Source organism: Tursiops truncatus, chromosome 13, assembly GCF_011762595.2.
Source record: "Tursiops truncatus isolate mTurTru1 chromosome 13, mTurTru1.mat.Y, whole genome shotgun sequence".
Classification (NCBI taxonomy): domain Eukaryota; kingdom Metazoa; phylum Chordata; class Mammalia; order Artiodactyla; family Delphinidae; genus Tursiops; species Tursiops truncatus.
In genome coordinates, this window is record NC_047046.1 from 12034199 (window position 1) to 12052337 (window position 18139).

General features: G+C 43.1%; 1 protein-coding gene across 1 annotated transcript in view; it reads right to left on the minus strand.

The window, feature by feature from the left end:
* Positions 1-18139, minus strand: part of FBXW8 (F-box and WD repeat domain containing 8) — a 114007-nt gene that overhangs the window by 63302 nt on the left and 32566 nt on the right. Inside the window, exon 5 of the mRNA XM_019950376.3 lies at positions 6071-6228. Coding sequence (XP_019805935.2) covers positions 6071-6228 — 158 coding nt within the window. The remainder of the gene's footprint in view (positions 1-6070; positions 6229-18139) is intronic.

Consider the following 18139-nt stretch of genomic DNA (forward strand, 5'->3'; position numbering starts at 1 on the left):
CTCACTAAAGAGTGAGTTTTCGTGACAAACTCTGAACAGGGAGCGGGTTTCGAGTATGCTGCCATTCCCCAATGCTGTGGCTCCAGGCCAAAGGCAGGCAAGCATGGAGCAGATGGAGTCCTGGCAAGGTCTGCACTGTCCCTGCATTAGTAGCATCTGCTCATTACTCAGAACCTTCGCCTGCTTTATCTAATGCTCCAGGAAAAGCATTTTGATTTGATTCATTTCGGTACGGTAACGTGCAACACAATTAGTGGTAAAATCAAACTGGAGGACGGCCAGTGCTGACAATCGGAAACAAGGCAGAAGAAATATGAGGCCAGTGGGTTGGAATTCAAAAAATCACAACTGTGGATCATCTTGCCAAATCTCAACACCCCAGGTGGGTGGTACAGTGTTCCTGCAGGGCCAGGAGGCTAAGAAGGACGTGGGGATGACTAACTTTTTCCCAAAGCAGTTTCCATCTCCCCCTCTGGACCTGACTCCTTCTGCGGAGAAAATGTGTACAGACAGACCATCAAGGGGGTCTCAATGGCTACAGAGCTTCCCTTTGGCACAAACAGGGAGCTGAAGTTCACTGGCTCATTTTATTATCTTATTCTTCTTTTCTGTGGGGCACAGTCCCGAATTTCAGACCTCACGAGGTGACTTTCCTTTGTGCTAGCATGGCACTGCCTAAGAAGCGCGTGTTCCCCGCTCCTAGAAAGAAGCAATACAAAATGTGTGTTTGATTATTTCAACCTGTCTTTGGCCAGAAGTAGTTACTCAGGAGTATGTTGGTACAAATCGCACAATGACAATCTGTTAAACTGAAGTTAAGACCAAAGACAATGCTACCTGAGGTCTGGGGTGAGGTTGGAGGGGGGAATGAGAAGCTGTTGCTTATCTCAGAAAGTAACAATTCCCATCAGACAGGTAAAACAAGCTGAGTGAGAGAGGAGCAAGAAAACACAAGAGCTTTTATCAAAGAAACAATCCTAATACCAAAAGGAATTCAAGACAAAGCAAAGATTTCAGTGTAAACGATGCAGCCAAGGAAGTACTATAGATTTTACCCACAGAAGGGCAAAATGAAACCCAAAATAATAAGACAGACAAACGTGATGATGTAAGTGTAAACAACCAGACAGATCAACTGAACAGAATGTAACATCCAGAAACAGACCGAAATACTAAAAGAGTTTCATGTGCAAAAACTTGTACAGGCAGCACCTCAAACCAGTGAGGTGGAGATGGGCTTTCTAATAAGAGATGCTGCAAAGAAATAATCAGATTCATATACTATTATTCTAGGATGAACTCTATACTGGTCAAGATTCAAATATAAAGATAAGCCATAACACTATCATCCAAAAGAACACAAATAACAAATGTTGGCGAGGATGTGGAGAAAAGGGAACCATTATACACTGCTGGTGGGAATGTAAATTGGTGCAGCCACTGTGGAAAACAGTATGGAGGTTCCTCAAAAAACTAAAATTATAACTACCATATGACTAAGCAATTCCACTGCTGGGTATATATTTGAAAAAAATGAAAACGCTAATTTGAAAAGATACATGCATTCCAATCTTCATAGCAGCATTATTTACAATAGCCAAGATATGGAAGCAACCTAATTGCCCATCAACAGATGAATGGGTAAAGAAGATGTGGTGTGTACACACACACACACACACACACTGGAATACTTCTCAGCCATAAAAAAGAATGGAATTTTGCCATTTGCAACAACACGGATGGACTTAGAGGGCATTATGGTAAGTGAAATAAGTCAGACAGAGAAAGACAGATACTGTATGATCTCACTTATACGTGGAATCTTAAAAATACAACAAACTAGCAAATACAACAAAAAAGAAGCAGACTCACAGATACAGAGAATAAACTAGTGGTTACTACCGGGAGTAGGGGTTTAAGAGGCACAAACTCCTATGTACAAAATAAATAAGCTACCAGGATATATTGTACAGCACAGGGAATATAGTCAATATTTTATAATAACTATAAATGGAGTACAACCTTTAAAAATTGTGAATCACTATGTTGTACACCTGAAATTTATATAGTATCATCTCAATAAAAAAAAAATTTTTATTAAAGCCCAAACAGTAACAGAAGAAAAAAGAATTACAAGTAGCAGGTACATACGTGAAAAAATTCAACCTCTCTCACACTAAGAGAAATGTAAGTTGAAACATTTGGATACCATTTCTTATCTATCAAAGTGACAAATACTGAACAGTTTGAAACATACTTTGCTGAGAAAATGGGCTCAACTTCATACCCTGCTGGTTCGAGTGCAAAATAATATAAGCCCATGCGCATCCACCTTTTGACCCAGACATTTCTGTAGGAAATAATCCTTCCTGCATTCACATGAAATGTCATACGTACAAGGCTTTTCACTATCACACTGTAATAGCAAAAGCATAACACAACTGTTCCTCAATAAAGGACTGTGTAAATAAACCACAGTGCGTGTACACAATGGAATACCATGAAAAAGGAGCATCTTCTCCATACACTGACGTGGACAATGTTTCAAGCTGTGTCATTAACGAGATGTAAGCATTCCCAGGTTTATTACAGCATTATTTACAATAGCCAAGATATGGATACAAGCCAAATGCCCATCAGTGGATGAATGGATAAAAAAGACGTGGTATACAGACACAATAAAACATTATTCAGCCATGAGAAAGAAGGAAATCCTGCCATTTTCAACAACGTGGATGGACTTTGAGCATATTATACTAAGTGAGATAAGTCAGACAGAGAAAGACAAGAACTGTATGGTATCACCTACATGTGAAATCTAAAAAAGTCAAACCTGTTTAAAAAAAACTGAGTAAAACGGTGGTTATGGGGTGGGGCGGGGGAGGAACAGGCGGGATAAGACTGATGGTGTTTAAAGGTACAAACTTGTAACAAGTGGTGAATAAACCACAGGGTTCTAATGTATAGTATAATGAATACAGATACCAATATTGTACTATAACTATGTAATGTGATAAATATCACCACAATGGCAGTCATATTACAGTATATAAATGTATCAAAGTAACACAGTGTACACCTTAAACTTACACAATGTTACATGTCAAATTTATCCAATTAAAAAAAAGATACGCCATTAAGTGAAAAAAACCAAGGTATGGAATGATATAAAGTAGTACGCTATCTTTTGTTTAAAAAGGGGGGGGAGGGACTTCCCTGGTGGCGAAGTGGTTAAGAATCCGCCTGCCAATGCGGGGGACACAGGTTCGTTCCCTGGTCCAGGAAGATCCCACGTGCTGCGGAGCAACTAAGCCCGTGCGCCACAACTACTGAAACCCACGCCCCTAGAGCCCGTGCTCTGCAACAAGAGAAACCATTGCAATGACAAGCCTGCACACCACAACGAAGAGTAGCCCCCATTCACCAAAACTAGAGAAAGCCCACGTGCAGCAAAGATGACCCAAAGCAGCCAAAAAAAGAAAAAAAGAAAAAAAGTAATACTTACTTGTATTTACAATAAAGAAATACTAGAAGGATAGAAAACAAACTAAAAAATATGGTTGCTTTAGAATGGAGTGGACAAAAATGGGTAGAAGCAAGACTTTGCAATGCATAACTTTATATATTAGCTTGACCTTACATCCCTTAAAATGTATTACTTAGTCACATGCATTAAATTACAAAATAAAACCCACTCATTTATGGATTAAAAAATTAAAATCACATATTCACATACATACATAACTACTGTCTAGAAAAATAAACCATAAACAAAGTCCATTGAAGAATAAGGGACAAATTGAAAAAATATTTAAAATCAATGACAAGGGTTATTTCCTTAGCCCTTTATTTTCAACTGCAGAAGATAACAACCCAAAGAAAATGGGGAAACAATTTGCAGAGAAAGAAATACAAACACCTAAAAACACAATGAAAAGATGTTCATATATACTTATATAAAGAAAGGTAAACAAAAACAACAGTGAAATACCATGTCCACCTATCAGACAAGCATGAGGAAGCAGTCATTCTCATATACTTTTAGCAAGACTATAAACTAGTGAAACCTTTTTGGAGGGCAATCTGGCAGCATTTATCAAAACGTAAAGCATCTGTAGCCTCCAATCCGGGATTACTGGTAATTTGCTCTGTGACTATACTTGCATAAGTCCATCACGATACTTGTTCAAGGATATTGTTTTGCAGCACTGCTTTTAATAACAACAACAACAAAAACCAATCCAAATGTGCATCGTTAAGGGCCCTAATAAATAAATTATAGTACAGCCACATAATGCAATACTACACAAGCTGAAAAAGAACAGGGTTTACCTATAAGTGCTAATATGGAAAGATCCCAAGATGTGTCATTAGGTGAAAAATCAACATGCAGAAGAGTACACAGAGTGGGACATACGTGTGAAACGTGAGAGGAACTAGGAGTAGGGGAGCAGGGAGAACACTTCAACTTCTTTTTGTATGCATTTTCTTTTTTTATATATTATCCTTTTGTGCTTTGAATTTTAACTACGAAATTTTTTTAAACCAAGTATTTAAAATACATTATGACAATTATTTGCCAAGTATTTACTGAAAAAAGAAGTTTCCCTAGCCTATCTACAAGGTTTCCTATTATTTCTGTGCAACGACAGGGATAAGCGTGACAACTACAATTCTAACCAACAAACTAAAACCGGCAGCACACTTGCACATCACCAAAAACTCTATTTTCAAGCTCACAAGATATGAGATGTGAGGGTGCAGAAAATTGAGATGCACCTCTTTCTAAGTGTCTCTGTGGAGTTATTACATAAACAGCACTACATCCCTGGCATGGCCCAGAAGACACACCAAAGTTCTCAATTTGCGACTGATGAATGATTCAACCTCAAGGAAATAACTTAGTCGGCTTCTCTGGACCTCAGTTTCCCGATCTGAAGAAGAATGTGTCTGTGGCAGGAAGAGGCTACTGGATGGTTCTAAAACTGTATATGATTCTAACTTAAAAGTATTACAACTTCTGCATAGTTGTTTGAAAAAAACCTCATTGATAATTCGGCACATAGGAATCACACTCAAGCTGCTCTTATGTTATCTATTCAGGATGTTAACAAACATACACGAACTATGACATACCCCAGAGACAGCTTAGCTGAATTTCTAGAGGCTGAAAGGAAAATCCATCAATGGTGCCCAATTAATGTCAAACCAAAAAAACAGAGTTCATGTTAAAGTAATAAAATGAAAATATTTAATATTTCAGCTCTAATTTTTATTTCTTAAATGGCATATGGATATAAAATTCCCCATTAGGTCCTTTACTACAGTCTTGTCCCTCTGAGCTACCTCTGAAGATTTGCAACCACGCCATGACAGGAACGCTAACATTCTGCAATATCTTGTGATCCAACTTTCAGGCAAGTGGGGAGACAAAGCTTTTGGAGACTCAAACTTTACAACATAATGGAAGTTAGGAGCATGAGAGGTAGTATACAATATCACAGCCATCAAAATTATTAGACTCTTCTTACCTAGTTCTGTAAATCCACAGCTGCCCACACACAAAAAGAATTCTGTTGATCCCAGAGAGACAACGTATTACCATAAATTATCTCGTATGGTATGTAAGTGCCAGGAAAAGGTAGGCCCTGCCTACCTTTATTTTTCTATTTCCATATTTGTCAATAGATTATCTATGTCTATCCTCTTTTCACTCTTTCCTTTGGATCAAGCAGAGACGAAAGGAAAAGTAGGCCAAGTATATTTAACACCAAACAAGTTATTTGCTTAAGATGGCTTGGCCAGCCTTGTCTGGCTCTAAAACCTAGCCCTACAGTTCCAGTAGGAATTAAACACCAGTTTGAAAGGGCGCTGTGTTCCAATGCCTACTAATGCATTGAGGGTTATTGGCCAACTTCTTCACATAAAGGCAAGAATAAGGGTGTGTGTGTGAACATGTGTGTGCCCACATGTATGTACGGAGGGATTATGGGTGGAGCCGGCCACAGCTGCTTAATTTTTGTCAAGCTTTTTTTTTTCCTTAACAGGGAGGAGGCCTGTGGTTACTTACCATCCTCGTAAGCCGCTACCGCCAGCGAGCTGTTTATCCTCACAAAGGAGACATATGGCTGCATTCCAGGCTCATCCTCCTCGTAGTCCGATTCCAGGAAGGGGGCTGTGTAGTCCCAGGTGCGGGTGTCCCACACCCTCACGTCCCCTGATGTATATCTGGAAAAGAAGGACACGCTTGGTTCCAAATGGGGAGTGAAGAGCAGGGCCACCATGGAGAGAATGGGGAAGCCTTAAAACGACAGAGGAGTCAGATCTGGCGGGTGTGGAGCCACTGCTGCAACACTGTTTCCACGAGTCACTCCAACAAGAGGAAATGGCAACTCTGTAACAGAAAGGCCAAGAGCACGTTTCCTGTTCTCGTAGCACAATGGGGACAATTTCAAGTGAGAATACTGTAATAAAAAATTGGGTAGCAAGATCTCCTTGTTTTTCCTTTTTGACTATTATAACCAATCTGTTACCTTAAGTCCTCTCAGTAAAGGGATCACTAGCAGAAATGTGTAGAAGCCACGCTATTTATACACAGACGCACACATGCGAAAGACAGAGAGGGAACTGCTAAGGACTAATGGTCTTACAGGCACAAGCTTTCTAGTACTTCATCCATGCATCAGATTTGACTGATTAAAGTCCCTAAAGACTAATTGATTTGCTGAAACAATTAAATCTTGCCTTTAGCAGCCAGACAGTGCTGCCTTCTCATGAAAAGCTCTTGCCAACATGTATGACACACCCCGGTTTCGCCCGCTTAGAGGACAGGAGCGCTCACTCTCTCCGATTACACCTGCCACTGAAGCAAATGCCTCACTCCATCAACGCCAAGGCAGGGCCAGAACCTGCGCAGACACCAGGCCCCGAAGATAACGGAACGGCCAGATGATGAGGTGGTGCGCTGGCTGCCACTGAGGTGTCTACGCTAAGTTCTTCACATCTGCTACAGGGGGTTTGATTCAACATGTAAAGCAACGGTGGGAAAGCACGTTAGAAACGGGGTAATGTATGTATATCGATGCTCCTCTCACTTCACCCCAGCTTCCACCTCCCCCCTCCGGCCCCGTGTCCTCAAGTCCAGTCTCTATGTCTACGTGTTTATTCCCGCCCTGCCACTAGGTTCATCAGTACCTTTTTTTTTTTTTTTAGATTTCATATACATGCGTTAGCGTACGGTATTTGTTTTTCTCTTTCTCATTTCACTCTGCATGACAGACTCTAGGTCCACCCACCTCACTACAAATAGCTCAATTTTCTTTCTTTTGATGGCTGAGTACAGGGAGATCAGCTCGGTGCTTTGTGACGACCTAGAGGGAGGCTCAAGAGGGAGGGGATATGGGGATATATGTATGCATATGGCTGATTCACTCTGTTGTACAACAGAAACTAACATAGCACTGTGAAGCAATTATACTCCAATAAAGATTAAAAAAAAGAAAAGAAACGGGGTAAGAGTCTCATGATGAACCCACACAAACACAGAGACAGGCAGACAACTGTAAAGGTGTTCAGTCTTCCTGAGGCCAAGCCATAGTTCCTTCTTTGATCTCATATTACAAGTGTAGAATCGAACAAGATAACTCCAAGATTTATTTAATTACTTAAGTCTATGACATGATGCATCTATGAAGTGGTTATAGATGAATTTCTCATGCGAGGTTTCTTAATAAAGAAACTGGGAATATTCTGATTCAGGAATGCTTCATTTACTAAATGTAGCAGTGTTTCCCTCAAATTATTAGTTGACAGCAAATACGTACATTATGAATTCAAAGGCCATCCTGTCACACACATTCTCTAGGTTGGAGCACTGGACTCTCTCCCTGTAGGACAGTGACTGGAGGGTGTATGCGTAGTGTAAAGAGTCAAATAGGAGAGACGTGCTTTCTAAAACTGGACTGATGGGCCTCTGACCACTGATCCTCCAGTAAAGAGAAACGCTCACTCCATGAGTGTCATTACACCTGGCGATGCACAAGCAAAGGCAGCTATTGATATCGCCACGGCCGCTGGCTCCCAGACCCTCCAGGCAGAGCTCCATATCACCTTCAATGAGGAAACCTCCATAAGAACACACACTGCACTGCACCAAAGCTACCAGGCTCACCCTGACACCCTGAAAATGACTCCAGCATTCCCTGCAATAAGGCCACATGCTTAGCAACAGAGACACTCAACAGAGATAACGTGGCTGAATTTCTAGTCTGTGTATGATTATTAGATTCTTAAGGTTAAATTCTATGTGAAAGGAACCGGCCAATTCAGAAAAGAAGGGTAAAAAGGATGATGACATCTTTCAGAAATACAGAGAAGGTAAGTGAAAGACAGAGGGAACTCAGGAGATCAGAGGACTCAGGAACTTTGAGAGAAAGAAGTACACAAACCAGGAAAACGTATGTACTTTCCATCAGTCTTGGTCACTCTGTTTCTTATGACCTGCATATGGGACCACACCAGCCGTCTTCACGTGGTCCTCTGAGGTGCCCCCTTAGTGGATACAGAGGACAGGATTTGGGTGGCCTGAGCGCCACCATCCGCAAGCTCCCTTTACACAAGGGGTTCCAAGGTAAAGCAACAACCACCAAACCAAAACTTGAAAAACTGCTGAACCACACAACCGTGAGCTATGAAATACAATGTGTCTCTCTCTTTTGGGGAAGAGGAGAGACGGAGGGCAGAGGTCACCCAGAGAGGAGCATCTTTTAACATCGAAAAGGCTCCTGACCAGCCTCTTCTTCCATGCGGCTGTCCCCTTCCCACTGCCATTCCACCCACCTAAAATTAAACACGTGCTCTCCTCAAAAAGCCTCAGCCCACAACCAGACTGGCCTGTTGCAAGTTCCTGATTCTGTCGGTGACAGCATCCATCCCAGGTCACTGGTACAAGACCGAGGGGCTCCTCCATACCTCCTTCCCTGGCCACCCACACTGCTACACATGCGGTCAGCACGCCCTTCCTGCCCTTCTCGTTCCCCGTCTGCCAGCAGGTCCCACTCCCGCATCAGCTCCCGGCCGCCCCACGGCAGCCTCCTCACTCCTGAGCCTCGCCCACCTGCAGCCAGCCCCGCACCAGCCAAGCCCTCAAAAATACCTGACTACACGGATCTCTCTCCCTCTCTCTCCACACTAGACCCTGAGCCTTATCATCTACCATGACAGCGGCCTAGACTTTCCTCGAGTGGCAACTGTGTGAGTACGTGTGTAGTCATCTGACTGTTCGTCTCCCCTACGAACCCACAAGCTTCTAAGGTCAGGGGTTGGGTCTTGCTCACTGATGTTGATCCAGTGACCAGAACAGTAGAACTACGATAGTACTTGACACCTAGGAAGCCCTCTGTAATCCTGAGGCCTCAACACCACACTGAATGAAGCTTTAACTACCGGCCAGGCACTGAGAACTCTCCACAAACTGGCCTCCACCCCTCTTCCAGCCTCACTTTCTCCTCTTCCTTAGCATGAGCTGGCCTCTAGCCAGGCCTGCCGTTCACTGGCTTCCACACCATAGGTGTCTCTGCACCTTGGCTCCACCTTTCTGGAGCCCCTTCCCTCCCCATGAACCAGCTGGGTGGGTCAACCTTGGCTACACATTAGAGTCACCTGGGATGCTTTTAAAACTCCCAATACCCAAGGGCACACCAGATCAATGAAATCTGACTCTCTGGGGGTGGAACCAGACAACAGTGTTTCCCAACGTGCCACCAAGATTGAGAACAACCTACCTCACTCAAGCCCACCAACGTCTCAAGGCCTAGCCCAGGCCCTCCTCCTCCATGAAGCCTCTCTGACTCAACTACTGCGCCCTTGGACCTGAAGAAATGGCGTTCACTGCTACATCCCACGTCTCCTCACCCTGACCGTGAAGTCCTCGTGAACGCCCTACCTCAATGCCACAGCCTCCATCACAGTGCCTTACACACAGCTGAAAGAAGGGGGTCCCCAGCTGCTTTGAGTGGCATCTCCTTTTCTTTCTGCTGCCCACCTTCTAGTGCTAATGGTCAGTGAAACACCGGAATGCGTGCATCGAGATGCGTCAGACTTCTTGCATTTACTTCCAAACTGATTAAAACCTCTCTATAAAACACGGAATAAGCTAAATTATTTTGGTAAACATGAAATTTTCCATATATATCCGTTTAAATCAACTCCATTCTTCATGGCTAAAAAGCATGATAATAGCATAAATGCTGCAAAGCAACTCACAAGGCAAATATAAAAGACTCGGGGTCTCCTTTATGATGGGAAAAGAGAATAAATACCCCATTTCAGCAGGTACTACACGATGACTCAGCAATAGGCTCTAAAATCTGACACATGAAAGCAACCATAGCAGTGGTGCTCAGACTGTGTTAATGAACTCGTGCTAAAGAAACAGACATTTTCATGAGGTTAAAACACTGGTTGGGGCAGAGGGACCTGGACCAAACTCTAAATGTGATCTAAAAGCGCTTAATAACGTTGGCCAGGAGAAGCAAGAACAGATAGGAAAGGGAGGTAGGGAAAAGGGCTGATTCTTCTCCAGAGCTCCAGATGTCTTTATGGCTGCCTAATGACAATTACACTCAACCAATTAAGACACCACTATGACAGTTGCATTGTCAGTAAGCCTTTGGACCCCAATGTTGATGGCTCTCTAATTAGTGTCTGTGCAAAGTACAACTGCGACTAATATATTAGCTGATGTAAGAACGCTAAAGAAAAACTAAGGAAGAAAGAAGCCTTTTCCAAACGAGTAAGGACGTCCCAGCCCACGGCACGGACCAGTGAAGCTGTATGCTTTTCCCAGTCTTTTTTTATGCTTGGCAACGTTGAGTTTACCTCCAAATAAATAGGTCAGAGACCACAGCTGATTTTTTGTTGAAAGAATGGGAATAGAGCCTCTTTCAAGCTCGGCACACCAGAGCAACTGCCAATTTAAAATGATTTACCATGGAAGAGCTTTCATTAACTAGTACATTTCCAATAAGCAGACTACTTATTTGGACTAGGAGACCTGAAGAAAATGGAAGAAGTGCTGTACAGCTGCAAACCACCTTGAACCTTTCTCCTCCTCTAAGGAGCCAAGCAGGTGGGAGCTGTGGGGGGATGGTTCCATTTTGCTTCCAGCTGCCAGTGATTTGCTAAAAAAATTTTTTTCAAGGCTCTTCACAACAACCTGGGGCACTGTTTTAAGAATCTGGTAGTCAGGTTAAGTGACTTACCCAAGGTCACAAGAAACATTTTAATGGCACAGCTGGGGTCAAACCGGGTCCCCAGGCTTTTCTCTAACTGCTGCTCTAGACAACAAGTCACTCTGCCTCCTCCGATGAGTGTCTGTAAACACATACGGCTTTTAAGAAGCATCCCCATTTAAGTGCAATATAAGGAATTTACTGTTTTCAATACTGTGACTCAGGCTTGCCGGACATAGCCCCTGACCCTAACTCATCAATTCTACCACTACAGCTCAACTGGAAGGCAAGAAGCCAACAAGAAAAAAGCTCAGTATGCTGGCAAGGGGCGTGGGACTGGGCAGATGCAAAGGTGCCGCCTACACATGCTTCACAGGTGATGTGGGAGCACATGTGGGATGGCTGGTAAAACTTCACCCTCTACAGGACCACAGTCACAGAGCCACCCCCAAAGTCACAAGTCTATTCTGATCAAGTACTCACAGCAGCCAAAAGGAGCCTTGTTATGAGGCCTCAGGCCAGGAACAGCAAATGGTTTCATTTGTGTGTCAAATCCAATAAATCAGTAGTGGCTGCCTACAGCCCTGTGTTGAGAAGGATTCTGAAGCTGTATTCCATCCAACTCACCAGAAAAATAAATGCTGTAATGGATTTTTCATGCCCACCGTTGGTTTGGGAGTGAGGAGCCATGGAATCTATGCAAGTTACTTGCGTCCTTACTCCATACAAAACTGCCTGGGGACTTCCCTGGTGGCCCAGTGGGTAAGACTCCACGCTCCCAACGCAGGGGGCCCGGGTTCGATCCCTGGTCAGGGAACTAGGTGCCGAATGCCACAACTAAAGGAGCCTGCGTGCCGCAACTAAGACCTGGTGCAGCCAAATAAATAAATAAAAACTCTGCCTGGCCAACTCCTAGTCATCCCTTCCAGACTCAACTGAGAAGTCACTTCTCAGGAGAAACCCTGCCTGACTTGGAGCCTACACTAGGTGCCTCTCCCCAGTGTGTTAGGGTGCCCGCTCTTCCCCTACCCTAACCTCTCTCACACTGTCCTGTAACCACCTGTAACTGTATCCCTTTGGCCTATGAGCAAGGGATGTGTACCCCTCCCCTCAGCAAGGAAAGCAAGAGATGTGTACCCCTCCCGTCAGCAAGGAATGTGTCTGCAGTATTCATCTGTGCTTAGTACATGCTGAATGAACGATTCTGACTTAAACTCAGAAGATGGAAGTGGTTTAAAGCCTACAAAGCAATCAGGCAGAGGCCCCTACAAGTGCAGTGCCCACATTTCAAGAAATGTTCATTATGCCCTTAACATGCAGAGGTTTTAGGAGCTAGTCACACATACTCCATACTTTCTTTAGTAATACCAAAGATTACAAATCAATGAAAGCAAGAGTATTTACTGTTTTCTATGAAACATGACTGTGTTGTATTATGCAATTAACAAAATGAACTCAATCCCACGGTGCAGTCTTTCTGTGGAAATGCACTACTACAAACATCAAGTGCAGCTTAAGATGCATCAATTGAAAAATAATGAACATCTTAATGGACCTTACGAGATCCATGCACTACACACTTAAAACTGTTTTCCATACATCTTGGTTAATCACAATCAATAGAGTCAGAGCCAATGATGATTATGCAGAGTAACTGTAGCTGTGGCCCTTCCCATTATTCCTTGGAGAACCAGAGATGGATAAATGCAGTCATGAGTTCACCAGTATTTATTAAGGATATTCTGGAGCTCCTTCATTAAGGATATAATAAGTGTAAAGCTCTCCTCTGGTCTCTTATCAATATCTTACCTCAGACTTACTTACCAGAAAAGCATGTATACCTCACAGCAGAAAATAAAAGTATTTATAAAAAGAGGTCCCTAATGGGTAATGATCGAATTCCTTATGGGAAACAATCCAATGTCATAATAAGCAGCAGCACAAAGTCTATATAACGCAAGGTTGAAAGGAACTGCCAAGAGAAACAGTTTTTTAAAAAGGAGAAAGACAGAAAGCAAGTCCTTAGTAAGTATAAATATGGGGTGACATTTATCTAATGCAATTTTTATCACCAATCTGTATTTACAAAGCATCTGTTATCATCTCAAGAGCCTCAAACTAATCCTATGTATTATCCATTTTTATACATTCACATGAAGCTAGAGTATTACAAACACCATCCTTGAGGTCCTCAGCTCCTGAATAGCAAGTGTTGTAAAATTCAGGGCAAATACACACTATTTCAGATCAAAGCCATATTTTGGCATGGTACATGGTCAATACAAAGGCACATTTTTAATTACTGGGAAAAGTGGAGAAAAAATGGCTAAAAGCAAGATATTTCAAGTTATCTTAGACACGTGCCTGTGTCTGAACTATTATTTTCCAACAGTTCTTAATTATAAACAATGATAACATTCCAATAAAGTGTCAATAGGCAAAGTGAACCAACCAGAGATTCAGACACCAAATTTTACATATATAAACTGGAAGCTCAAAATGTTGCTTCATGTCTACATAAGACTGGCAACCCTCTCGACTCTGTCCAGGTTGTGACAGACAGAGCTCTAGGAAGGATAAAAGCCAGAACGACAGCCAGAGGTCACTTGGCTGCTAGAGACGTGTGTGTGGTTTTGCTTGGTGTCACTTGCCTCAGAGGGAATGGAGATGGAGGAAGTGCAGGAGACCAAACAGGACAACTGAGTACTTTTCAGGGAAAGAAGACACCTAGCACTTGGTGACATCAGACGATCCAGTTTTCCCTCCAACCACACTTGACAGAGAAGAAACATGGATACACAGTCACTGTTCCTTCCAGTCAAGGCAGGAGTTGCACCCTAAAAAGGCAGATCACCACAGCAGAAAACGGAAGGAGAGGCATTTAGGAGTGCTGAGAAAAACCTTGACACAAAGAGGGGGCTTGATGTTTTTTAAAACCAAAACGGGGGGGGGGGGCGGCGGGGAATGGTCCTCTAATGTGAATAGTATGCTTTCTTACGCAAACTGAAGCGCTTCAGACTTATGAATCTTAAGTGACAGTGAGGAGGGACTTCACTGCAAAACACCACCATACTCCTGGGCATCTGATAAAAGCTTCTCGTGAGCTAATAGCTTAATGGTTAGCAGAGCTGGCACAAGGCTCCCAGTGAGCCCCCCCGCTTGACTTTCTCCGGCAAGTTTTACCCGAGATGCTCTCCTTCACTAGATGGCAGTAAAGCGAATATATTCCTGGCAAATTATACCTAGACCTACATCTCAGGTTATAATGTGACCCTTCTGAACTCATGATGTCATCTGTTTTCAACACCCTTAACTCCCAGAGTGCAACTGTGGAGAAAGAGGACGGTCTAGGCCTCACAAAACAGGACTGGGATGCCGTCATAGCCTCGTCCCTTCTAGTCTTTTCCCTCAATGATAAACGTATAATTTGAGAGACATTCTAAAATTCTCGGAGCTCTCACCACAAACAAACAAAAACAAAGAAACAAACACCATGCTTCCTAATCACTTATTATCAACCAACTTTCTAGATAACATCTCTTCTTCTAAATCCAAGGAAGACACATGCTAAACCTCACCGCATTTCAGGAACGCTACCAGACCACAAAGAAAACACAGACACAGGCTGAGCTCTGAGAGAAAGAGACAGGTGGCTTATCGCAGAGATTGGTGGCTTCTCAGCACAAATTATTCTCAGGTTAAAGAAATGGGAAATTTTAGCCAGAAAAAATCAAAGTAAAGGTTGTATTTGAATTACATACTTAGTCACCGTTGAAGGAACTTCCACTTACCTGACCAGCAAAGAAAACCACTGTTTCTGGTATTTTCTGGGATGCTGCATATCACTGCTAGGTGGCCACATGACACCACAGAGAGGCACGAGGAAGGGCCAGAGTTAAGAGCTTGGTAAGTCAAAGATGCGGTAAGGAGGCTCAGAGAGTGCAGGGTCTCAGAAGTGCAAGAAGTTTTCCTTCTATACATACCTTCCCCAAAGTTTCCTCGGTGCTGGGACTGGTGTTAGGCTCTGAGGTTACAAACATGCTTTATACATGGCCCCCACCATTTGAAAACGGTACAGGCAACAAGATAAAACTCTTGATCTTTATCTTTATTTATGGCACTGACCGAAAAAAAGGAAGGTGCACTCAGGAGACCGGGTTTGAGGGATGGTTTAGAGACTTCAAGGCAAAAAGTTATATGGGAAAGAAGTTGAGGATTATGAAGGCATTTTAAAATAATTTCTTTTTTAAAATTTTTTGGCTGTGCCACACGGCATTCAGGATCCTAGTTCCCCACCCATGGATTGAACCCGTGCCCCCTGCAGTGGAAGTGCAGAGTCTTAACCACTGGACTGCCAGGGAAGTCCCTAAAATAATTTCTTAATCTGGAAAAAATAAAAATCCATCCACCTAAATCCAGCAATATTAAAAAGCAGGCAGAAAACTAAATGGTACACACCAAAAGCCACAACGGGAATTGTGGCAGCATGCTGGGGTTTAGGTGGATTTCTCGTCTCTACTTTCTAATAGTTTTGCAAAGACAATGTGGTTTTACTGCTGTTTTCATTTTTAACAGAAAGGAAAGGTCCACACATGCCATGAAAGAAACCAAAGTGACGCTATAATAGCCAAGCCATCAGAGTAGCGAGCGAGGGCTGCAGAAGGCAGCGCTGGGGCCCGGCTCTCCACACGCCCCCCCGCAGAAGCACAGCGAGGCAGGCAGGGCACGGCTGCCAGCTCCCTCCCCGGACCTTGCTGAGCCTCAGCTACCTCACCCAGAATGAGTGTTTCGGAAGAGAATCTCTAAGTTCCTTCCGGGTTTCAAGCTGTATGATTCTAAGTTGAAAAAAACTAAGAAATCGGAGAACAGACAAAAGAAATTAGGAATTCCTCCAGCTTCCCACGTACCATGGAGTATACAGGTGGGGGGAAGGGAGTCTATCAAATGTTAATCCTTTTTTTCAGACTAAAAAAAAGTATTAGTACTACAGAGCATTTAATGAAATATTATATATCACCTCTAGTTTTAAAAGACGCTTACAAATTAACTGAAAAAAAATACATGGCTGTAAGGTTAAGACAAAAATGCTTAGGCGAAGCCTCAAGGCCACGTGATTAGCTGCCCTATAAGCTGCAGATAATCACCCCTCCGGAGGTGTGAGGAGGGTAGACGCTGGGGCAGAGCGGCAGTGGGGCGCTAACAGGCTAGCACCCCATGGAACCTGTGGGAGGAGGCAAGGCTTGAGCTGGGCGCGAAAAAACGGGGACTGGGTTTCTTTCGGGGGTAATGAAAACGTTCTAGAATTAGATAACGGTGGGCAGTTACACAACCTTGTGAATATACTAAAAATCACTGACTTACACAATTTAAGAGGGTGGATTTTATGGTATGGAAACAGCATCTCAAGTTAAAAAAAAGACATGGTCAGAGGTGACTAGGACAGTGTGGCAGGGCGGGGGGAGGGAACCAAAGGTGCCCTGGGAAGAGTAATGAGGAAAAAGGGAGGTTGGAAACAAATTTCAAAGGCTCCAAACATCAGGAAAAGGTAACTGGAAAACTATCACCCATGAGACAGGAAAGGAAGCAAACACTCATGGACAAGAGTGAAAGATCAAAGCTTTGAGAATAACGTCTGTTTCCTCTGCTGGAAAAACAAGCCTCAGGTAAGAGGCGTCCCGGTCCTTTCACTGGACAGGGACTTGAGTGTCTCCACGTTTCCGAGTGAATGCGCATCTGAAGGGTGCCCTGGTTCTGCGCGCAAAGAAGAGTAAGGCAGAGCCGAGACTGGGTTCGCTCTAAGCTTAAGTGTGACACAAATTAGTCTAAGCCTAAGCAATGCAGTTCCAATCCAGGAACATTTACACAAAAGGACTGAAAAGCTGGGAAGAAGCTGGGGCAAGATTCTGCAACATAATCTTCATCAATTATATAAAATAATTTTACAGGTTTAAATGCAAAAATGTCACATCGGTTAGCCGCAGATATAAAAAAACTAAGCGTCTGAACAGATTCTACTTGTGTAAAAAAATAGAGAAGAAGGAAGGGAAGAAGAAAAATAGGAGAAATGCAAGAGAAGTAAAAGAGAAGGAAATGGTGAGATGGCCACTGTCTCTTTAAGAAGCTCCTTGGAGATACATAACTGCAGAAAGCCTGGTGAATACAACATTGATTGGGAATGAGGTAACCACAAACACCGCTGTCTCAAATGAAAAGGGATTCAAGATCTGACCCAGAAAACAAGCATCGTAACCACCAGATAAAATTTTCATGATAAACACAAAATGCTCTATATACAAGCAAGATTGAAGTATCTGATGCTAGGCCATAAACTAAGGTTCTCTTAGAAAGAGGGGCCATGAGGAGCCTCTCTGACCCACAGATCAAGTTTCATCTTATCGATCCACTAAACTCTGCCATCGCTTTGCTTTGTGCTGGCATAATCTGTAATGTTGAGCAGGCCTCGAGGGAACGGAGAGGCAGGAAAAGAAGGACTGGCATCTGGACTAGTGTCCAGATAAGAAATTCATAATTGGCTTTCGAGAATCGTCTCATTTCTAATTCCTTTTATGACTCTTTCAGTTCAATCTCAATAGTCTGTCCTCAAAGGCCCCTGACACACCAGGAGACTTCTCTAAGCTAGAATGATCCCAGTCCCTTTGGGAGTTATTGAGGAATCTCAGAATTAGCAGGTGAAAAGGATCTTACCTAGCATGAGCTCTCAGGCCCATACTTGAGCAATGAGGGGCAGAAGCCTAGAGCCACACTGATAACTGAAGGGATAAAATTCTAGATTTCTGGTCCATTAGTTTTTCTAAAAGTAATAGTTCTATAGCACTCCCAAGAAGGGTATTTACTGGCCTCGAAATCATGGCCAGTAAAACACAAGGCAATGGAAAGTGTTCCTCCTA